This window comes from Sminthopsis crassicaudata, chromosome 5, assembly GCF_048593235.1.
Source record: "Sminthopsis crassicaudata isolate SCR6 chromosome 5, ASM4859323v1, whole genome shotgun sequence".
Taxonomy (NCBI): domain Eukaryota; kingdom Metazoa; phylum Chordata; class Mammalia; order Dasyuromorphia; family Dasyuridae; genus Sminthopsis; species Sminthopsis crassicaudata.
The window spans coordinates 258,790,373-258,815,363 of NC_133621.1; the positions used below are offsets into that span (position 1 = coordinate 258,790,373).

General features: G+C 34.1%; 1 protein-coding gene across 3 annotated transcripts in view; it reads left to right on the plus strand.

The window, feature by feature from the left end:
* TMTC2 (transmembrane O-mannosyltransferase targeting cadherins 2) overlaps positions 1-24,991 on the plus strand; it is a 526,397-nt gene that overhangs the window by 194,850 nt on the left and 306,556 nt on the right. For 2 of the 3 annotated variants that reach the window (XM_074270881.1, XM_074270880.1), the window contains one exon: positions 17,577-18,147. The exons of the other annotated variant lie outside the window; for it this stretch is intronic. In XM_074270881.1, the coding sequence (XP_074126982.1) occupies positions 17,577-18,147 (571 nt within the window). The remainder of the gene's footprint in view (positions 1-17,576; positions 18,148-24,991) is intronic. 3 annotated transcript variants of the gene reach the window in all.

Here is a 24,991-nt window from a genome sequence, read left to right on the forward strand (position 1 = left end):
TTTGGTTCCAGACAGCTTTTGAGTCAATTGCAGTAATTTAGCCTGTAGTGACCAAAACAAAGGGGAACTAAGGAAGGAAATTGACAAAACATGTCTCTCTCTCTCTCTCTCTCTCTCTCTCTCTCTCTCTCTCTCTCTCTCTCTCTCTCTCTCTCTCTCTCTCTCTCTCTCTCTCTCTCTCTCTCTCTCTCCTCCTTCCTTCCCTCCCTCCTTCCCTTCCTCTTCTCTCTCTCTCTTCTTCTCCTCCTTTTCCCCTGTTTATTTCTCCCCCCCTCTCTCTTCCTTCTCGCCTTTCCCTTCTTCCCCATTCACCTTTGCTCTCTCTCCATTTCCTCTTTCTTTCTCTCTTCATCTCTTTTTGCCTGTCCCACTCCCTTCTGCCTCTTCCTTTTTCTTAGGCCTCTACCTGTTCTTCTCCCACTACATATATATGTGTTTATAAACACATATGTATATGTATGTATAGATAGATATACACACACACATATATATATATGTATATATGTATATATATGTATGTATATGTAAAATGTTTCTGCCTCTTCTTGTTAGGGCTTCAGACAGAGAGAGAAACTGATGTTACCAGTTCCATCTTTAACTTGATGGCAACATTGGTATCTTTATATTGCACCCTGTTACATATAAGCATTTTATCAATGACACCAAACTTTTCATAATGAAAAATGCTATCCACATCCAGAGAAAGAACTGATGAAGTCTGAATGCAGATCAAAGCATACTATTTTCACTTGTATGTGTTTTTCTTTGTGTTTTCTTTCACAACATGACTAATATGAAATGTTTCGCATGATTGCACATGCATGACCTATATCAAATTGCTTACCATCTCAGGGAAAGGGGTGGAGAAGGAGGGAGAGAAAGAATTTGGAATCTAAAATTTAATAAAAACAAATGTTACAAACTTTTTTGCATGTCATTGGGGAAAATAAAATATTATTCAAAAATACTACCAAACTTTTGTAGTGTTTATTTATTGTTCTAATTTTTTACCTGATTTTTAAAGTTAGATGTCAATGTAAAATAAACATATTCTGGTTTCATAGCACAAATCTCTATAACAAGGCCACTGGGGTAATAGTGTTATCTGTTTCATTACCTCAGTAGAAGGTAAGCTCCTTGAGGGGAGACAATAAAAAAAAACAAATCAATAATCCTAATACCTCACTTAGTGTTTTGCAATTTAAAGCATCTTAATGAATGTTTGTTAAAAGCTATTGGATTGGAGTGCTATTAATTCTGTGGAAGTTATAGCTGAATGTAGCATAAATAACAAGATTCTTATACTTCAACATTTGGTGGTTGGAATGTACTCTATCCCATCTTGATCCTGCTCAGCATGTGGAGTCTATTAAGCAATATAGAAGCTCAGGTCTCCCATTTAATGTGCTAACACTGCATCTGTTTCTACCCTGATGATAGCACCTGGATCAGTTTAGAACTTGTGCAGAGGTTTAAGATGTGGTATCATTAATTTCTAAAACAACTGTTGATCTTTATAAGTGTGAACCCCTTGGTCTTCCACATTCCAGATGAATCCATCACCATTTGAACATGCCTATACCTGTGTGATTATAGAAAAGGAAATAAAAAACATGTGCCTTCCACATTAGGGACTTTCTTTTCATTTTAATTCTCCTGAAGGGTGGCAATGAGATGGACTCTTTATTATTATTATTATTTCTTTTGGGAAGGAGAGAGGAGCTTTTATGGTGTGGTATCCTGGCGTTTATCAAATTTTCATTTAAAATGAATTGTTGATTGATGATTTCCTCCTCTCCTTTTTAAAAACACATGCACATATACAGACAGTCCAATCCATTTGTGATGCCATGAGTAATATGATGCGTTCTCTTGGGAAACCTGGAATGGGCAGACATTAAAAATTGAAGAAAGTAGATTCTGTTGCTGAGACAGCCAGCCTTATCTCTTTGACTGGCTGAAAGTTAAAGTGCCAATGTTTCTGGAGCTTTGAAAAATTACTTTCCCCAGTGACCTACTACCTTTTAGAGACAGCACCATTTGGAGGTCCTTTTTTACAGTGGTTAATGTCCTTGGAGAGTTATAGCACTTTTATATTCCATTCCATCTCTATAGTATGCACCCGGAAAGTAAAGCATTAAAAGACAGTACTAATGTACCATTCCAAGCTGTCCAGATCTGATACTCTGCCATAATCAGTATTTAATGTTGCTTTCTTAGTGCTTAAATCAGTGTCGTTTTACTGTAGTGACCCTGACATGAAGCATTCTATTATCTCTCTGCTCCTCTCACAATACCAACTTTCCCCTTCCCCCATCAAGATAATCAACTATTAAGTTGTTTAATTGCTGTAGATGAGAATTCTTTAAGGCTTTTTGTTTCATGTTTCTTTTAGGCCATCTGTTAAAGCATATGAACTTCTTAGAATCCTGTTTTCAAATGCATAAAATCAAATTTAAAGGATTACAAGGGAAATCAGTTCATTTGAAATAGTTATCAAAATATTAAAAGAAAAATTTATACTGTAGCTTAAGAAATCCTGCTTGAGATGATAGATGGTAGATCTATCAAGATGGTAGATCATTTGTAGCCAATTTATATTTCACCTGTTTTAAAACAAAGATTATTTTTTAACACTGCTTGTTATTTTTATTTATAAAGGCATGGGATACAAAACATATATTATTTTTCAGATTAAAACAAAACTGAAGCACTTGTGAACAGTGTTAGCCATGTGTGAGAATGTGTCAGGAAGGCTGCTTTCTAATCCATAGTCCTTCTTATATTTTATATACATGAAGATTATTCTTTGGTTTGCAGCCAAATAGGCCTATTTGAAAGCTTGACTTGTTTCCAGTCTGGTCCCTTTATCTTTTATCCTTTGCTTTTGTTTATTACATCATGGATGTAAATTGTTCTGTCTGCTTGTTTCTCTATGCTTTGTTGCTTAAAATTCTGTTCAAATCTTAGAGTTTGTATATAGTCATTCCCACTTTAGATGACTGACATCACAATTTACTAGGGAGGGAAATTATTATCATTCATTCCTTGTATATTCCACCCAAGAAAATTGTGTTGCAATTTATTTTTGTGTTGGTGAACTGGGTGGAATCCCTGTAGTGAATGTACCAAATGACATTTGTTAGAATTTGCATGGATTGGGCAGGTAGGAATAGATTTTGATCTGAGTTATGAGAAATAACAACCAAATCTATGACATTCTACATCCCTTGTGAGGGAATCCCTATTGAGGTAAAGATTAGTTAATGGATTTATCTTATATTGGTAAAGAAGACAACGTTTACAGTGGGTAATAAGAAATAGGCTGGGTTAGTTGCAGTAGGAGCTTTGGATCCAGACTGGTGAAATTGCTTCTCAGGAGAGCTTAGTTTCTCTTAAACATTGTTTTATTATTTTATACCTGAACATATTTGCATAGATCTTTTATTTACATAATATGGAACCTCAGTGCTTTTTAGAATTTTTGTCTGTCTTCAAAGGCTATAACAGATAATATTTAAAGAAAGTATGGTAGTTTATCTCTCTCTATTCCTGTCTATCTCTCTGTCTATAGAGATAGCACACTAGCTCCAGAGACTTAAAAATCTTGGTTCAACCTTGGGCAAATTACCTAACTAATCACTTTGGACTTCACTTTTTCTCATTTGTGAAATGTGGGAGTCAGATTAGAAAGCCTCTGAAGATCCTTTAATTTCTTAGTCTGTGATCCTATAGCTTAAAATATGTCTAACCCAAAATTATATTATCTGCCTCATTGACAGTTTGGCATATGTGTTAATGATAAATTCATTAAATACATGCCAATTTCTTCTAGTATATTTAATTTTTTGAGACAGAATTAAATGTTAAATCTGGAGAAGTATTTTCCAGGCATGTGGTCAGATTCTATTTCCTGTATGAAATGGACTATACAATCTTTAAGATCCCTTTTAACTCTGAGATTCTGTACTACCGGTATTCTAATTTTCAAAAATAATGTGCTATTTTTGTAACATATAGAACCTATTCTCAAGTGATATGGGCTGAGTTTGGTTTCATATAGTTCTTTATTATCTCTTTAAAATTATTTATTGAATATTTTATTTTTCCCCAGTAACATGTAAAAATAATTTTAACATTAATTTATTTAAATGTTAAGTACCAGATCCTCTCCTTTCCTTCCCCCTCATTAAGAAGGCAATAAATTTTACTTAGACTATAAATGTGCAGTCATGCAAACATATATTTCAATATTAATCATGTTGTGAAAGAAAACAGCCTCCCAAAACCCTAAGAAAAGTAAAGTTAAAGAAAAAGTATGCTTCAAATACATTTGGACTGCATCAGATCTTTCTCCGAAGATGAAGAACATATTTCATCATTAGTCCTTAGGAATTGTCTTAGATCATTGTATTTCTGAGAATAGCTAAATAATTTTCAGCAAATCATTGTATACTATTGCTATTATTGTCTTATCTCAGAGTAACCATTAGGAAGTTTTAGGTTATGTCTCATAATTTTATAAATTCGTAGAAATCTCTGAAACAAACATGTTTCTATGATGATGTTTGAAACCAGATCTCCTAGAGTTAGGTCTTTTTAGAAAAATGAAGATCATAGATGTTGTACTAATTCAGATCTTTAAAAATCACCACAAACCTTGGAATACCAGCAATTGCTAAGCTTTGGTCACTCTGCTGAAGAGCTGACTAATAAATTCTTCATTATTTTTAAACCACTTAAAAAAGTATGTGCCATATTGTTAATAGCTTGGAAAACCACAAGGCTAGAATATACAAAGGAGGTCTATTAATTAGAAGCCAATGAACTTCACTTCATTTTCTGGCAACTTCCAGAATCTATTTATCAAAGGTATGGTTAAGCATATACTTGGAAAAGTATGGTGATAATTACACCTTTAATGGGTTAATCAAAGAACAGGTCATATCAGACTAGTCTCATTTCCTTTTTTGACTGTGTTATTGAACTGATAGATAAAGGAATGCTGTAGAGATAGCAAAGGATTTTGAAAATGTCTTTCATGTAGGCTAGATCACAGATGTTAAACTGGTGATTCTCGAACACCAGATTAAAATGTAATTGAGAAGTGTTTAACAAAATAAGTAAAAATACAATACAAAATAGATAATGTTGATTTGTGTTTTTCTAAATAAATCTATAATTTACAGGCATATTTTTTCTTGATTTTGGCACTGTTAGGTTAGACACTATTAGTTTGTAGTAATTTAGAACTGTTTGAATGACTGATCCCAAAGAATGGTTTAACATTATCTTGGAAAGAGTTTTCCAATAATGTTTGCTAGCTACTTTATTCTTGGCTCTGTGATATTTAACTTTTTAATCAATGACTTAACTCATCAGTTATTGAAATATGTCTGGGGACAACTGGGGAGTCCTTGAAACTACAAGTAAATACTGTTTTCATAATATACTAAAATATTTTAATTTCTAATATAGTTATTTTATAGATATGATAAACATCAACAATATGGAAGGTTTGTCAGTAATTTTTTAAAAAATATAAGGCTCCAAAAATTCAAAAGTCAGAGAACTTTTGACTTAGATCAAGGGACATATGACACACTTATCAGGTTTGTAGATGATTGTAGAGGTAGCTAACATGTCAAATGATTTAGTCTAGACTCATGACTCAAGGATCTAGACTAGGAAGTTTTATTTTGTGTATTGTTATGTCTTTGGTCATTTGATGAAACCTATAGACCACTTTTCAGAATAATGTTTTCCAGCAAAACATATTGAATTGCAAAAGAGATCATTTCTATTGAAATAGATTTATTAAAAAAGCTTTTTAAGTTCATAAACTGTGGGTTGAGAATGCTTGATAGACTGATATTATGTCAATTTGATAAGATAGAGATTGGATATGAATAGGGACTGGATCTGTGATTTCGTTGACCACAGAGAATTCATGGATGAGGAAACAACTTCTGCTAAAAATATGTATTTTAACATTGATTAATATTTATTTGAAGTCTTATCCTTGAATGGGAAAAAAAAATTACCTTCACATGTATTAGATGCAGATCAATAGCAGTTTGTCTTGAAAAGGATGAGGGATTTAATAGGGATTTGGAAACTCAATACATGTGGGAGCCAAAAGTATACAAACTGGTGCATTAAGGAATTCATGGTATCTGAAATAATGGAGGTGAGAGTCCCATGCTGTATTGTAATGCTAGGCTACATATGGAACATTGTATCCACTTATGAGTATCATATTGAAAGAAAGCTATTTACAAGATGGAGAGTATTCAGAGGAAGTAGCAGGGATGATGACGGGCCTCCAACTCATGCCATATGAATATTAATGAAGGAGCTGGAGATGTTTAGACTGGGAAATAGAAGACATGGAGAGGGGCATGATATATATCTTCTGGTAGTGGAAAGAATGTTGTATAAAAAAGCAATTAGATTTGTGGTAATTGGTACTTTTGGGCAGAACCAAGAACCATGCTAAGAAGTTGCAAAGAAGCAGATTGGAAGTACCTCCTTAATCATTAGAATTCTCCTGAAGTGAACTTTTTAGGAAGTTAGTGGGTTTCCTCTTACTGGAGGTCTTCATTGTCCAAGAATGAGTTAGATATTACTCTTTTTATGCAGCAATTCCTGATTTTTAGGCTTATTCTGATTTTTAGATAATATTTTTAAAAATAAGCAGCTTTGTATGAAGTTTTGTAGAAAGGAGACATACCATGGGTTAATTTATTGCATGTTCTTATAGCTTTAGTTGAAGAATGGAGATGAACAAAAAACATCATAGAACCCTACTCCATTTCAATTGTTAAAATAGATTTGTCTTTTCCCCCCCTCAGCACAGATGAGAAACCTCTGGCTTTTCATGACAAATTAGAAAGTTGCTGGTGGTTTGAAGACCAAATGTTTTAGTACTCCACATAGGTTCATCTGTGTTAGTTTTAAATTAGAGCATTTTCCTCAAACCAGATCTGTTTTTCATCAGCAATGGTAGATTGCTGTGTTCAGAAGACCTTTCTGATTTAGCTCTGAGGCTGATATTATTGTAGAGATGTCTGCATACCCTGTCATCACAAGCCATTCTGGTGAAACTTCCCATGTTCTGTGTGTGTTGCAGCAATATGTTCAAAGTTTGATCTTTCTCAGATGTGTGTATATGTATACTTAAATTGAAATCTGTATTTCAGAGCACAAAAGGGATGTGGGTAGGCCAAAACGTTGATAGGTATGGTTTTTGTTATACTTTATAATATAAAATTCTAGGTTATTTATTAGTCTGTATAACATTTCTTTCCTTTAAAAAAAATCTGATACATTTTATGAAACTTTTATTTACAAATGGATATAACCTCCTTCCATACCTAGAAAACTATCTTTCAATAAACAAATAAGAAAAGAGAGAAAATAAAGCAATTTTGCAAAGCAAGCCAGAACCTTAGCTAAGTCAGCCCGTATGTGTAATGCTTCACACTCACGGTTCCCCACCACTTTAATAGGAGAGAGGAAAGGTGAACTTTCTCATGTCTTCCTTGTCTCTTAGATTGGTCATCATAATAATCCAGTTTGAAGTTTCATTTTTCTTGTTCTTCTCATTTATTCCTGTCATTTGTCCTCTTCAAAACTGAAGGACCATCACCACCACCATTAACACATTATTGTAATCATTATGTTTCTGTGTGTATATTTCATGGTTCTGCATAATTCATATTGCACCTGTTTATGTACCTCCTTGTGTTTATATTCTCTACACCCATTCATCATTTCTCATAGATGTCATACTTCTTTATATTTATGAACCATTGGTGATGGTGATGACATCTACTTTGGTCATGAAGACTATTTTTATAGGACTGGTAAAGCCTTTTCTTATTCCAGATTTTCTAGGACACTTTTAGTTTTTAAAGATTAAGGGATTAGGGTGAAGTAAAGCAACATTTTATAAGTAAAGTAAAAGCAATGTTCTGAATTATTTTGCTTTTTGTGGGTAAGTTCATAAATTCTACAAAATAATAATTGTATAATTAAAATAATTTTATCTTCTAAAAATTGCTCTAATACTGTATCACATGTCCACATGTGTATGTGTGTACACAAACACAGTTGTAATCAAGAGCTTATTATGTGGAATTTCAGGTCTCTTGAATATATTTCTCTGCACCTGTTTTACTGAGCCTTGTGCTGTGGTGCCTTTTGCCTGGATATTTATGTTTTCTTGATATAACTAACAAAATGGTATCTTATTTGAGGATTCAGGCTATTCCGCAGTTCAACTCCTGAAAATTCCTTTCTTTTTCAGTCTGATATACTTTGTGAAACTGTCTTATTGGGAGAACCAAGTATCTGATCTGTCTGGAATCTCCATCTTTATTCAAATTATTAATTTAATTCAATTCCAGAGTGGCTGATTTGTTGTTGTTATTTTAGTGATTTATCATGTGATTATTAAGTGATTACATAGGGGATATAAAGACAATGCCTATATATATTTCCATTTATGAAGTACTTACATTCTACTTGAAAGAAAAAATTTTTGAAGAGTTTCAGAAAGTGCTCAACAGATAGCATATCGTAATATCTAAGGAGTACTAGCTAAGTGGTAGGTATAGTGGATGGAAACACTGAACCTGGAGTCATGAAGATGCTAGTTGTCTGACCCTGGGTAAATCACTTAGCCATGTTTGCCTCAGTTTCCTCATCTATAAAATGAGCTAAAGAAGGAAAACCACTCTAGCATCTTTGCCAAGGAAACCCCAATGGAGTCACAAAGAGGCAGGCACAACTAAAATAACTGAACAACCTTGTTTCATGCTCTGCCTCTGACATATTCTAGCTTTGTGACCATGGGCAAATTAATTAATTTCTCAATATCTCTAGGTAATACTTAAGGCTCGGCAGACACATTCACAGATATAGTCATTATGAAACTAAGTTGAAAATATTAATATGGGTTTTTATTGTGTGTATGGTAAAGTGATGACAAAAATATTGAGTATTTTTTGAGAGAGAAAAAATAAAGTAAAAGTAAAACGTTAGGAATAGTGAATTTCTGATGTGTTCATACAACTTAGCTTCAGTATAACTTTTCTAGACTCATTACATATTGTTCACTCTCTTTGATGCTAACATAATTGGAAATATATCAATCAATAAATTAATCATTAAACACTTCCTAAGTGTCTACTATGTTCCAGGTACTGTGATTGAGTGCTGAGTGTGAGACAGGGAGGACTTGACTTAAAATTCTGCCTCAGACACTTATACTTATCTTAGCTTAGAAAGTCACTTCTACACTCCACATCTCTGAAATGGATATTGATGATACCACCTATCTTCCAGTGATGTTTCAAGGATAATGTTACATTACATATGCAAAATGCTTTGCAAATATTAAAGCACTATGCAAGTGCCAGCTATAATAATGGAAAGGTATCATGTGAGACTAGGTATAGTGGTTTCCTTAAAGTAAGGAATACTTGTGTTTAATCTCTGTCCTTGATGCACAGTAGTTATGTGACCCTTAGCAAGTCACTTAAGTTCCCAGCAGTCTAGACCAGATATGGAATATTGGATATGGGATCCACTAGCAGCAATACTCCCCAACAGATAGAACAAATAGAAATGTAAGCAGGAAAATGTTTAGCAAAGTAAATAAAAATACAATAAAACATTGGATTTCAAAACTAAGTCAATTATGCAGTGTTCCAGGATTTTTATTATGTTTAGTGGCCAGTTTTCTATTTGGTCTGACATGACTGCTATAGGCAATTGGCTTAAATTCATACCCCGATGCCAGTTCTCTCCCCAGTGATTTCATATTATTAGAAATTAGACTTATGTGTACATCTAGTATATTTTCAGTACAATGTAGCTTCCCTGAAGTCAAGGGTTATTTACTTTTAGCTATTTGTATAGCACAGTGCTGGGCACCTAGGCCCTTAATAAATAGATAACGAATGAATGAGTGAGTGCATTTAGTTGTTATTTTGAAATTCACTTAGGATTTCTCATTTATATAATTTAAAAACGTCTTTGTTAAGTACAATTTATGATTGGATGAGAATCTTTGTTAGCTAAAATAATCCACTACTTAACTGCATTAAAAGTTAATAATTTTCATTTTCTCTCTGAAATTCTAAGCCTGACTTGACAATAGTAGGAACGATCATCATCATAATAATACTTAGCAATTATGCAATACTTTATCTGGGAAAGTAGAAATTCCTTTTAGATGTCAAGCTCAAACTTTTCTCTCATCTGCCTCTGCTCTGATAATTGATCTTCCTAACCCTTAGAAAGAGGGGAGAGTGAGTAACATCAACATATTAGCCAATAGGATACTTAAATTTTATTATCAAAGACCTTCATCGTAGCATAGAGGGAATTTTATTTCATTTTTTTTTTTTTTTTATATAGCACAGGTCTGGGAGAAGAGACTGACAAAATGAATCCAAAAATCAGATGCAAATGGATTATTTCTAAAATGAAATATTATGGAAATAAGTATAAAGTTCTATATCTGGCTTCTATATCTGTATATTTTTAAAATATTGATGTCATGACTGGACAAAAATTTGCATGAAAAATACCTGGGAGTTTTAGTAAATGGTGTGTGCAATGTGAGTTAATATTATGATTCTGTAGCATCAAAAAACAAGCAAAACAAAATAAAACAACAATAGCAAATCAGCACTAAAAAATAATCCAAGGACCTTATTACCATAGCTCTTGTGCTGGAAGGGATCTCAGAAACTATCCAATACAACCCTGTTATTACACAGGTGAAAAATCCAAGGCTCATGAAGATTTGCCCTAGTTCATATAAGTAAGGTCTGAGTTGGGATTTGAACCTAGACCCTTTTTTTCATGATTCCATGCTCCATCTCAACAAGCATAGTGGAAGTTTCTAGGATTATAGATTAAAAATTGTAATCTGAATAAGTACTGGAAGTTCCTACAGAGATGCTCATAGCATCATAGATTTAGACTTTAGAAGGATTTTAGAAATCCTTTTATATTAAAGGGAACCAAAGCCTAAAGGGGAAAATGACTTGTCCAAAGACACACAGTAGGTAGACATGAGAGGCAGTATTTGAACCCATGTTCTGTGATTAGTGAACTAATATATTTCCCACTTGTCCACTTTATCTTTCAATAGTAAATGATAATATGAGAACTAAGAAGTCCTTCTGGGGAACCCATTTTCATTTATTCAGGCATTCTAGAAACAGTAATTTAAATCCTAGCAAAAATCCTAATATTGGAATTCCAGTTCTAACTGGCCAAATTAAAATTTTTTTTTTTCTTTCCCCTTAAAATTGTCAAATTTATCCTTTATTTATTTTTAACATTCTTTCCTTTAAAAAATTTTAAGTTTCAAATTTTTTCCCTCCTATTTCCCTCTCACCAACTTAAATAATAAAATACAAACAAAAAAATACATATCAATTATACCCATGAAATCATGTAAAACATTTCCTTCTTAGTCATATGTGTCAAAAAGTGAAAAATCATGCTTCAATTTACACTAAGTTCATCAGTTTTTTTCTCTGGAGATGAGTAGCATTTTTTTAAAACTCATGAGAAGTCCTTTGGAATTGTCTTTGATCATAGTATTGAACAGAGTAGCTAAGTCTAGAAGAGATGTTTGTTTCTATTTACTCTCTCTGCACATATAATTTAGTCATTTTTCAATCGTGTCTAATCCCATTTGGGGTTTTATTTGCAGAGACAGCAGAGTGATTTGCCATTTCCTTCTCCAGCTCATTTTACACAAGTCAAACTGGTTAAATGACTTACCTAGGGTCACACAGCTGGAAAGTTCAGATTTGAACTCATAAAGATGAATCTTCCTGACCCTAGATCCAGTTCTCTAACCATTGCATCATCTATTTGCACACAAGGATACTTTAATAGAAATTCATATCTCATTCTGATGCCACATAATGGCATAAAGGTGAAAAGTTCTGAAAGGTTTTTGTCCCCAGTGAGTAAACTCTGGCAGGCTCCATTCAGCTGGAAAAGCTTTGAGTTATGCCATCCAGCCTTAGTTAAGCTTGGAAAGGCTCCTCAAAATGTCACCTTCAGCTTGGTGAATATTTTGTTCAAATTAGAGGAAATGGAGATTGTATTGATGGAGGGTATACTCACACTGATAATCAAGAACTCCAAAGACACCGAGCCTTTCTAATCCTATCTCTTCATTGTACAGATAAGGAAATTGTGGGTCAGAGAGGTTAAATAACTTCAAGTCCACACAGGACTTCAGACCAATGTTCTTCTTAGTGCACCTAATATTGCTTATTTAGAATCCAAGTCATTTGAATCCAAAATCAATGCTCTTTCTAAAGTCTCACTGTGGTCTTCCTATCAGAGACCCTCTCAAATCAGAATAGGCATTATACTTGAAATTTTGCCAGCTTGTTAGGACCTGGCAATGCATGTGCTTTATTAGCATAGCCTTTTAAGAATAAAACTTTGATGGTCAGAAGATCTTATATCTTTTTTCACTTTGAGCAATGATGTGCTGGTGCAACTGCAAAGAACAATAGAAATGCTCTTAGCTTTGAGTCTCACACCAGATAAATAAAGATGGCAGGGCAGATTTTTCCCCCCCACACCATTGATAAGATTTACAATTGGCTTGACCTTTAGTGATATATTCTAAAAGGGAAAAAAAAAATAATAAGGGACAATAGAAACAGAAGACTAAAAATGAGCATATCAAATAAAAGGATAAATCTTTATTAAAAATTTTGGATGGTAAAAAATAAATAAATAAAACACTTTTGTCTTTGTCTCACTGGAGACATATTCTTTTTGTTTTCAGTGACAATCTCTCAGTCTTTATTTTCTCTAGAGTGCTGTGGCTAAAATGTTTTATTTTCACATAATTTGCTCCCATTCTTTCCATCCTTTCTAGAGATAAGTTTCCTTTATTATCCAAAGCTTGGCTTATTGAATAATCAACATTGTTACAAAAATAAACTCAGAAATTAAATCAATATTGAAATTCATTTTTTAGTTGTCTTTTCCCCACCTAACTGTGTGGTTATGGGATGTTTCTTTCCCTTATGTTTATTTGTTATATACCAAAATACAAAGTATATAGAAAGAATGCTAACCTCAGAGCCTAGAATTCTTGAATTCTAGTGCTTTTTCTGACATATTGAACCCAAATAACTCATCTAAATTCTCAGGTGCCTATAACAAATTTTGAAAACTAAGTTGCAGTGACACTGTTCAGTAGAGGGCATTTTATCACCCATTATCAGAGAAATCTCTCATCCATATTCTGGTTCATAAACTTGGTAAAACAAAAATACATTTATGTCATTTAAGATTTTTAGCCTATGTATTCCTTCAATATATAGGTGTTTAAATGACCCTGAAATAACTTTCATCATGGACATATATGTAATCTGTAATATGATGTTCAAACTGACCAGCTTTATTTTCTTGGTCAAAATGGTGTGGATTGAGCAAAAGCCTGTCTGAGCAATCAATTTATTTTTCTATTTCTTATATATTGAAGATTTGCCAAATATAATACATTTTGTGTAATTATATTTTTTTCTCTCCTCTTCATTTCTTCTTTTATTATTTTTGTTTACTCTTGATCTTTGGTATTGAAGAATTGTGACATAGTTTTTTGAGTCTTTTCAGTCTTTAATCTACTCATTTACTCTACTCGTTTGCCAAAATGATCTTTCTTATATAGTAGATTATGCTTGCCAACATTCCAATCAGTACTATCCAGTGACTATTATTTTTTTTCCCCTCTGAGGCTGGGGTTGAGTGACTTGCCCAGGGTCACACAGCTAGGAAGTGCTAAGTGTCTGAGACTCGGGTCCTCCTGAATCCAGGGCTGGTGCTGTATCCACTGCGCCACCTAGCTGCCTCAATCCAGTGACTATTATTATTAGCAGACAGTAAGTTCCGTGGACTCAGGAAGACCTGAGCTCAAATATTACCTCAGAATATATCTTGTGATCTTGAGGAAGGCAGCCTCCATTTGCATCAGTCTTCTTATGTGTAAAATCATCCATATGTCCAAGGAATGTTATGAGGATAAAATAAAATCATATTTGTGAGATGCTTTATAAACCTTAAAATGCTACATAAATGCTGCTGTTGACAATGGAGATGATGATAAATACATCTACGATAAACTGTCTTTTTAAGATTATTCTACCATGACCCTAATATATTTTTTTAAGTTTAATATATATGATTGCATTTAATGAATTCTATAATCTATCCAAATTAACTTTTTTTTATTGCTATCCACAACGAATACACCATCTTCCATCTTCATGTCATTGCACTGTCCATTTCCTCTCAGTTTTGATTCTTAAACTCCAATTTCTATTAAAATTGCATATGACATCATCCCCAATACCTAGCCATTATCTTCTCCTCAGATCATCTTGTCTTTCTTTTGCATATACTTTTATGGCTGCTCACCCCCTCTTGCCCCAAAGAATGGGAGTTCTTCAAAGGCAGGGGCTATTTCATGATTGTATTTCTATTCCCACCGCCTATGTCTGACACAAAGTAGATGCTTGATTAGATGATAGTAGATCCATGTTGATTCATTTCTTGATGATTTGTAAGAGTTCTGCATTTTTTGTAGCCTGTATATGTATCTATTTCAGTAAATCAACAGCTAATAAAGTTGAACTTTGGTGTCATCTCTTTATATACATTTCTGTACATACTCTATATGCTATGTATACGTGCGTGTGTGTGTGTGTGTGTGTGTGTGTGTGTGTGTGTGTGTGTGTGTGTGCATACTTGTGATAGTGAGCTGATGACTGCAAGAACTATGGTTTCTGGTCCTTAACCATTTTTGAAATTCTGATCCCCTGATATTTGTCATCCTCCCTACCCACCCTTCCTATCAGTACTATCCAGTGACTAGGGGAGCTTCTCAGCCTCTTAGAAGAAGATTGTTTTGTCTTTGTGCTGCTTTACAGCTCTAACTCCAAATGTGGACATGATAGCTTTTATGTAGATGTTTCTCCCTAATGTCAGTGATATTCATACTAATGTGTGAATTAATGCTTTGGTGTAAAGGCCAGTGAGGGTCTCATCCTAATCTTGTTAGAAGATCAGTCGTTCCTGACAATGCTGTTTGGCAGTATGTCAGTTTTTGTATTTCTTTTACATTTTAATTATAACCTATCAAGTCTTAAGCGATTACTCCTGGGTTAGATTCTGATGAATGTCATTGCAGGGTGTTTTAATTTAATGGATCCCAAATAACATCTGTTTCTAATGTTTTAAAAGCCAATTTATATGGAAATTCATTTAGCACAAAGTCAATACATACAGACTTGTAACTGGTACTCTGTGTAGAAAAAAATCAAAACTCAAAGTCAAACTATTAAAATATGGTATGCAGTCAATTAACTTAGTGTTATTCAAAACATGGTTTCATCAAGTCTATTGTCCCTTTCCCAAATGCCACAACCAATTATAAGCATTCAGAATGTTTTAATCCTCTGGAGAAAATTCAGCTGATAGAGTACTTTGGAAAAATAGACTAGCCCAATGCAAATGAAGTTTACTTTAAAACACCAGTGCCCATCTTAAGGTGGCCTTATACCACCTTAAACCTGCCTGCCTTGGCACCCTTATGCCTTTTAGAACGACTTCTTTTGAAATCTGCTATTTTGTTATATATAACATCCCTCTGGTCCCAAGATGTTAATGACTTAGTAGAGCGCTCCTGACAGTAGACTCTCAAAGCCTTCTTGGTCTGATGGCAACTGAAAGCACCCCCTTTATTTGTTTTCCAATCATGTGCTGCAAAGGAAAAGAATATTATGCTTGGAGTCAAAAGACCTCGGTTTGAATTTTCCTCTTGTATTTAATGTATCAGTGTAACTCTTGTGCTTTGCACAGAAAAAAAAAATTCAAAACTCAAACTGTTAATATATAATAGCAGTTAGTTATCTGAGCAATAGTCAAGACATGGTTTCAGCAATTGTGTGACATTGAGGAAGTCACCCTCAGGCTCAGTTTCCTTTTCTCAAGGTGTTAGACACAACTAACTCTGTGGTCCTTTCTGGCTCTAAGCCGTGATAGGCTTAATCCATTTTAATAATGGAAACAAAAATGAGATACTGTCATGGAAAGATCAGTGAGATGGGGAAAATATTTTCAGGTACCTAGATTTTTTTTTATTTTTATATACCCTTATGTACCAAATAAAAATTGGATTGACCTTTGGGTGAGTGGTAGTAGTAAGGGAAGATTACTTTGAGAATTGAAGTCAGCAAATGTTTATCGGACATATAAGCGTGTCTGTGCTAAATGCTGAGAATACAATGAGGAGAAAAAATAACTCAGCTGCTGCCTTCAAAGAGCTTACAGTAGGATGGATGGGGCAGAGGTGAGAAGAAATGTTTATGAAACAAGTATGGAAACTTTAACAACACATATGCTTTGAAGGCCTGTTAGTACTTCTGGTAATAGTTACTTGTGTTCATGACCACAGCAAATTGGAAAGCAGGCAAGTTTCCTTCAGGAGTTTATGGGGCAGTATTTCTCCATGCACTTGATATAAAGAAAACATGATAAACATAGGGCATAATCTCTGCCTTGTAACACCTTGATTTCTAGTTGGATAGTCAACACACTCACACAGACACAGACACAGACACACACACACACACACACACACACACACACACACATACACACACACATGCAGCATATTTAAGTAGCAAGGAAAATTTCCAAATATTTCAAAGGCAGGAAAAACTGAAGGAAATTAGAAGTTGGAGGATACTGTCAGTTGGAGCAATCAAGAAGGATGGGCAGTGGGATTGTAGCTAAGTCAAGGAGTGCAAACAATTAAAATATCACTCCTGGCTGATATTCTTTCTGTTTTTGTTTGTCCTGATACTTATTCATCATTAGGTGGGATTTTTGTTTGTTTGTTTATTTAATTTTAATTTTTCCTTTGTTAACATTTGTTTTGGGGGGGGGGGGAACCTGATAAATTCATTCACATGAAGGTAGATTTGATGCCAGAGGATTTGGGTTCAGATCCCACCTCTGGTTTACAAATTAAATGATATTATCATGGGAAAGTCATTCAAATCTCTGATCTTCACTTTATACTCATGTATAAAAGGAAGAATTGGGACAATGACATCACTAAGGTCTCTTTTATGATGAAATATGAACTGATAAGATTTAATATTTTTCCCTCTTAGGAATAATTACATTTCAACATGTAACAATTTCATTAGTGAAAAGAATAAATATCTAATTGTGAATGTCTCTTATCAGTTTTACCTTGGGATTTTATTATCTTGAGAGACTAGAAATTCTTTGTAGTACCTCTAAACTTAGACAATATAGGCTTTGGGAAGCCACCCTTATTTATATTCATTCTATATAATCATAGCCTAGCTAAAATGAAACATCATGTCATTTAGCACACAGCATTGGAGCTAAGGGAATGATGTAACAATGTCACTGCAATTTGTTTCCATTTAAAAATGTATTTTATTTTTAATTCTATTTTAAAAAATAATTTTGTTTTTTAGCCGAGCTATCAAGACTAATCAGGATCTTCTCCCAGAAACGCCATGGACTCACATATTCTACAATGATTTTTGGGGGACTCTTCTTACACATAGTGGCAGCCACAAGTCCTATAGGCCACTTTGTACCCTTTCTTTCCGCTTTAATCACGCCATTGGAGGCTTGAATCCCTGGAGCTACCATCTTGTCAATGTTCTGCTGCATGCAGCAGTCACCGGCCTCTTCACAAGCTTCTCCAAGATCCTCCTTGGTGATGGACATTGGACCTTCATTGCTGGCCTAATGTTTGCCTCTCACCCAATTCACACAGAAGCAGTGGCAGGCGTCGTGGGAAGGGCCGATGTGGGAGCCAGCTTCTTCTTCCTGCTCTCTTTGCTGTGTTATGTGAAGCACTGCTCCACTAGAGGCTCTTCCTTGAGCACCTGGGGCTGGTTCCTAGGGACAGGACTCTGCGCTGGGTGCAGTATGTTGTGGAAGGAGCAAGGTGTGACTGTGCTGGCCGTGTCAGCGGTTTACGATGTCTTTGTCTTTCACAGACTGAAAATGGACCAGATTCTACCTTCTATTTACAAAGTAAGTGAGTGTTGGCTCTTGGGTCCTTGGCTTAATGAGGGAAATAATTAGTTGGTCACCTACCAGATAAGGAATGGGTATTTTTGCAGTTCTTCAAATAGAACATAAGATGAATTACCAAAGCATTCTCTTTTGTCATGAGAAAGTGAAAGAATCATTCCAGACCACTTACTACAAGGTGGGTTTTATTCACTAATTACTTTAATTAGGCCATACTGAGCTCAATTTTGTTCACTCATTGCTTTGACCTAGATTTCATATTGGGAAAACCACCTTTGTTTATATTCTTCTATCGTGAATATATGTCTTATATTTTTAATTCTTAAAATAAATGTCAGTATATATTTGTCTCATTATTGATACAAACTCAGAATTTAATGACTTCTCTTATGTCTTCATTTGGAGAAGTCATATAATATTTGATGGAATGCTGGGTCAGGAGGATATGTGTTCATCCCCAGATTTAATGGTTATATGACTGTAGGCATTTAACCTCTGTGATTCTGGGGTAACTTTCCAGGACTTATCTACTAAATCAGGTTGTATTCTTCATTGATAGAGAAAATTGTCACACTGGGAATCCCTAATAATGAAAAAGTTCCATGTTCATATCCCCTTTCTTCATTTCTTCTTTTATATCATAAAAACTTACAACAAATGCACCCACCATGCATGTATATTGAAAATGCTTCTGTAATATCTGAACTAAGAGCTAAAAGTAAGATCCACCTTTCCCTGCTCTGATTTCAGCCTGGAACCCTCCTTTTGTATGTTGTCTATCCTTTTTAGATTGTAAGCTCCTTGAGGGCAGGGAATGTCTTTCTTTTTACCATTTATATCCCTAGTATTTAGCTTAGAACCTGGAAATTAATAGGTTCTCAATCAGTAGATATTGGATTGGCTTAGATCCCACTGCTCTAACTCCAAATGTGAACATGAGAGAGATTATGTAGATGTTCAGTCTGAAGATTGAGATCCTCATTCTAATGTTATAATTATTGCTTTGGTGTTAAGATTAACATAGATCAACACTTTAAAATTTTCAAGTTTTACATATATGATCTTATTTATCTTCATAATAACCCTAATAGATAAACTACATTTTACAGAATAGGAACCAATTTGGGAAAGAAAATGTGACTTGCACAGAGTAATACAGTTAGTAAATGTCCAAGGTGGGATACTAGTTCAAGTTTTCTTGAATTCAAGTTTGATAGAGGGGCAAGATGGCAACAAATGGCCAGAATATTGGCCGTAGAGATGTCAGAATGATACCTTGTGACTATGAAACCCTAGGTAAATAACTTAATTTGGGGCAACTCTGGAGATCAACTTTATAGGACCCTAAGTTATAGTTGAGTTGTTAAGGGCTTGTGTTGGAAGAAATGCCAAGTATTGACAACACAAAATATAATTTTCCTTTTTCTTAACTCTAGTCTCGGAGAATGGAGGTCACAATTGAAAGTACCTGTGTTAGCTTGTCCATTGGCAAGTGCAACTTAATTTTTTTCCCCTTTTCCCCCCCAAACCTTCAAGAACAGTATTATTTTAGAAGTCTTGTGAGTCTTTGGCTACTATCCTAACCCTTTGACTGTACTTATTGAGCAATTTCTTTTAAACTTGTAGTAGAATCTGTCCAAGGACTCAAACTAGAATAAATTTACCTTTACTCTGAATTTCAGTATATAGTCTGACATTTGGCAGATGTTTTCAAACCCTAGTCATGTTTTAGGCAAACTCACTCCACCCCCTTCCCACCTTCCTTGGAGACTTAAATAAGGAATTATGGTTCTGGAAGAATGCCTTGTGAAAGATGCCATTTGATTGGTGTTGAGAAAGCTGACATTTTTTTCTGCCCAAAATTTGAGGCTCACTAGAAAGTGAAATGGAAAGAAATCAAAAGAAATTGGAAGCGGGGAAGCCTGAAGTGTTTAATGTTTAAAAAAAACAAAATTGCTAATTTTTCCACCTAGCAGGTAAAATAATCACTTATGTGTTCCTGCTCTGTGGAGAAGCATTACCTTTTTAGTTGAAGCTCAAATATCAAGTATTGAATGAAGTTATTTGGTGATTTCAATGAAATGCTGAGGCTTTATAAGAAAACCCTGGCTGAAATACAAGGACTATAAACAACATGTCTTTTGCAATATCAGATCTTAATTTTAAATTATTTTTATGAATAGATTCTGGGGGTGATTTATTTTCCTTCTTTCAACTAATATCACCAAGAAACTGAACAGCCATTATATATTCAGGGCCTTCTATTTAGTTTTATGAAATGCAAAAAAGGCATAAGAAATGGTCGTCGTATTGCATGCTCTCAGGAAGCTTGCAATCTAGTTAAGGGACAGGGTTAAGGTGGGGAACTAAATTCACTGTATGTAAGGTACCATACAGTGGCTACCATATGAATGGCAGGAAAAGCCTCAACAGTTAAGATACAGATGTTAGCTCACTGAGAGGAAATTTGTTCCACTAAATTTCCAATTTAACAATTAGAAACTTAGAAAATTATTCTGATTAATACTACTTCTAATTGTGTAATTTTTAGGCTGCCTATGGAAGAGTTTCCAGTTGTGGACAAACTGATTTCCTTTAGAAAATAAAATGTATTTCTAAGGCAAATAAAGATAATGAAGATAATAAAAATAATTGTAATGGTGATTTTTGTTAACGATAATAAAGACAAAGAGTTATTTAAGTATTTTAAGGCTTGTAAAGCATTTTAAATTTGTCACATCGTACAAACAATTCTGTGGGATAGTTACTATTATCATTTACATTTTACAGGTAATGAAATAGATGTTAAGTGTTTAAGTGACTTGCACAGGGTAATGATAGAATTCAAGCACAGGTTTTCCAGATTGCCAAGTGGAACTGTCTGTCCTCTAGCTGTCTAATGATGGGTTTTGTAGCTATTTGTCATAAATTGGGAAGTAATAGCAGTGAAGGTATAGCTAATTGTGTTGTAGCAGATAGAACACTTAACTGAATATTGGCAGTTTGAATACTAGTCCCAACTTTCTGCTAACTATCCATGAATGTAAGTTTTCAGATTCTTAGCTGCCTAATGTATATAATGTTAAGATGAATTAGATGATTTTAAAAAACAGCTTTAATATATTATGTTTCTTGCTGCTTACAGATATGCTTGCTGTAAAGGGATGCTAGAGTAGGTGTGCAGGATTCTGCTTAAGTACTATACTAAAGTCATACTGAGAATTTTTCCATAATTTAATCATGTGATCCATCCCTGGATTTAGTGACATTTTAAATTCTATTTCTGTTAAATATGATACAAAGGTTTTCAGAAAACTACCTTAGGATCCAAGTATGAACAACAATTACCCCTGTTATACAACCAATAGTCACTGAGTTTTTGCTTTAAGACTTCCAGTGGAGAGCATGGGAAGGGCCATACCCTCTCCTGAGGTAGCCTATTTTATTGCTAAATCCTTCCCCGACATTCATTCAGCAAGCATTTATTAAAGCAACTATGACATGCCAGACATTTTATTAACTCCTGGTGATATAAAGACAAAGTGAGATCCTTCTTGGTTTCAAAACGCTTGCTTTCTATTAAACATAATTGAAAGTCTTTCTTTGCCTTAAGATTATATCTGCTTTTCTGCACCTGCCAAGTTTTGCTTTCAGGGTGGTCAGTCAACAAGTATTAACCATTTACTATGTGCCACTATACTAAGCACTGAAGATACAAATACACAAAGAGAAAAATAACCTCTTCTCTCAGGAATATTACATTATGATATGAGAAGAAAACACTTAAAAAGAGCTGAAAATCAGAAACGTTGGGAAAGAAGTACTTGGGATAGGAGATCATAGTCCAGAAAATGAGAGATTGCTGTTCAAAGTCCCTTCCCTAAAATGGAGCTCCTGGAAGAATTCACCAGCGAGAGAAAAAACTGTGAACAACAAAATCTGATCTGTTTTTCATATAACAATCCTTTAAAAACTGAAAGATAACTTTTAAATTTCATCTCCTGGGTAAACATCCCCATTTCTTTTAATCCTTATATGAACTCATGCTTTCTGTCTTTCTCTGTATATTCTGCAGCTTTTCAATGTCTTTCCAAAAATATGCTACATAGAGGTGAACACAATACATCTAATCTGAATAGAGGAGAGAATAATGGGATTAGCCTTTGACATTATTCCTCTTTTAACATAACCTGAATTTAAATTACCATTTATTTATTTAGGTTGAGATGCTGTATAGCTAACAATATTGAGGCTGTAATCTGATATCCTCTTTCATCTTTTTTCATGCAAAATGTTGTGTGGTCAGGCCTCCTTAATCTTGTACCAGAAATGATTTAGAAAGATAATTTTTCCACTTTTTCATTTTCTGTTTTGGGGGATTGGAGAAGGGGAACAGGAGCTGTGATTTCATCAGAATAGAGAGCTTCCAATGAGGACTATTCTGTACCTTAATACATAGAGAAGTTTTTTTTTTTTTCTTCTTTTTTTTTTTTTTTTTTCCCCCAGCTACTGAGATAATAACTTGTGTAAGATCATACACACTGTCAATTCAGGTTAAAGGTAGGGCTTGAAACAAACTTTGAATCTAACTTTCTAGTTACTATATCATGCTACTTCTCAGATCATTTCCATGCTGTTCTTTATTTCACCTGCTTTCAAACCATGATATGCTTTCTGGTGGCCAGAAATATCTGACCCTCTCCTTTCTCTTTCCTCACTAACCTGATTTCTATGTACTTATTCATCTCAATCCATTTTCTCTGAAACTTTTCCACATTCCTGATTATAGGGATTTCCTGTTGAACCCATGCCATATTTCCAATTATAGAGAATTTCTAAATCCTATTAAATTTTTAGGGCCCAGAGAGAGATTAAAAACAGTGCTAAAAGAAGAAATAAGAAGGTTTTGCTCCTACTCCTTCAATATTCAATTCTATTCAAATAATTCCTAGATCACTATTCAGTTTTAATCTTCAGTCCTATATCATCAGTTGCCTTTTGGATATATCAAATTCAACATGTTTAAAATAGAGCTGTAGTTCTTTTCTCCCAAATACTTCCCTCTTCTGAACTCCATCCTTCCTTCTTTCTTCCTTGCTTCTCTTCCTCCCTCTTTTCCTCCCTTTCTTCCTTCCTTTCTGTCTCTCTCTTAATCTGTATGTATATGTTTTATGTATATTCTTGACAAAGATATTAGAGTGGGTTTCTATTTCTTGCTTCAACTTGTTGTACAGATAAGGAAACTGAGGCAGAGTTAAGTAAGTAGCCTAAGGTCACTCAGCTAGTAAGTGTCTGAGTTTGAATTTGATCTCAGATCTTCTTGACTCCAGATCCTTCACTCTTTAGGGACAATGGCAATACCTAGTCTCCAACTAAGGCACTACTTCTCAAGCTGGAATTACAGTTTCTAGTTTATATAAGCCAGCTCTACCATAATATTCATCCCAAGCTTCCTTTATAGTAGTTTTGAAAATTTCACCTTTTTGAAAATCTTACTCTCTCATGCCAATTTTTAAATATGATAAACTCAAACAAATCTAGGATTTCAATGATATGGCTGCTCCTACTACATATCTACATTACAACCCACTTATGTCAAACTCCAATATGATTCTTGTTGATCCCCTATGTCATAAAATCTGTATCTCACATGAATTATAGTATAAGGCTGAAAAAATTACCAAGTGAAAATGAGTCCAATTTTTTGATACATAAAATAATATATAGTTACTTGAGAAATCTCATAAGATAGACACTTATGATAATATATTTAAAATCACCATCAGTTGGACAGAATCAGCTACATCCAAAAAAGGAACACTGGGAAATGAGTGTAAACTGTGAGCATTGTTTTTTTTTTTTTGTTTGTTTGTTTGTTTTTTTTTTCTTCCCAGATTATTTTTACCTTGCGAATACAATCCTTCCTTTGCAACAACAACAACAACAAAATTCAGTTCTGCACATATATATTGTACCTAGGATATACAATAAGATATTTAATATATATGGGAATGCCTGCCATCTAGGGGAGGGGTGGAGGGAAGGAGGGGAAAAACTCAGAACAGAAGGGAGTACAAGGGATAATGTTGTAAAAAAAAAAAAAAAATCTACCTATGCATATGTACTGTCAAAAAAAAGTTATAATTATAAAAAATTAATTAAAAATAAATAAATAAATAAAATCACCATCAGATAGGAAGATATGGATGGGGAAAATACAGACTTGCATTGGATATTTCTGATGAGAAAACTCCTCTCATTGAGGTAGTAGTCCTGATCTAGAAAAATTTCCTGGCCAAGTATCATGGTCAGACTCCATTACCAATTTGTGACAAAAGTTGATTAATAAACACGATAATAAACTATAACTAAAACAAATTATAAATTATATTATAATTAATGGTATAAACCACAAATAAATTATAAATTACAATTAATATAATAATAAATAACAAACCTATTGATTGTAATTGTGGGATTGTCTTATTTACTTGTCCATGCTGTTTTTTACTATCTAAAAGTGGGATTGGCTGTGATTTAGTTATGTCTTCTCAGATGAGGAAATTCTTATCAATGCAGTATGGCTCATTTTCTTTGACTTAATGTTTTCTGGAGTTGCTTAGAGTACTATGGCATTAAATGACATACCTAGAGTTACACAAAAAGAGGAGAATGAAAACAATTATGTAGCACCTATGATGTGCTGAGCCCAGTCAATATGTATCAGAAATGGTCTACTAAAGATAACCAAACAAAATTAGTTTTGATTTTCCAATAAGAACAACAATGATAATAGTACCAATTTCTTTGAAAAACTATGAGTTTTTAATAATAATGCCATATA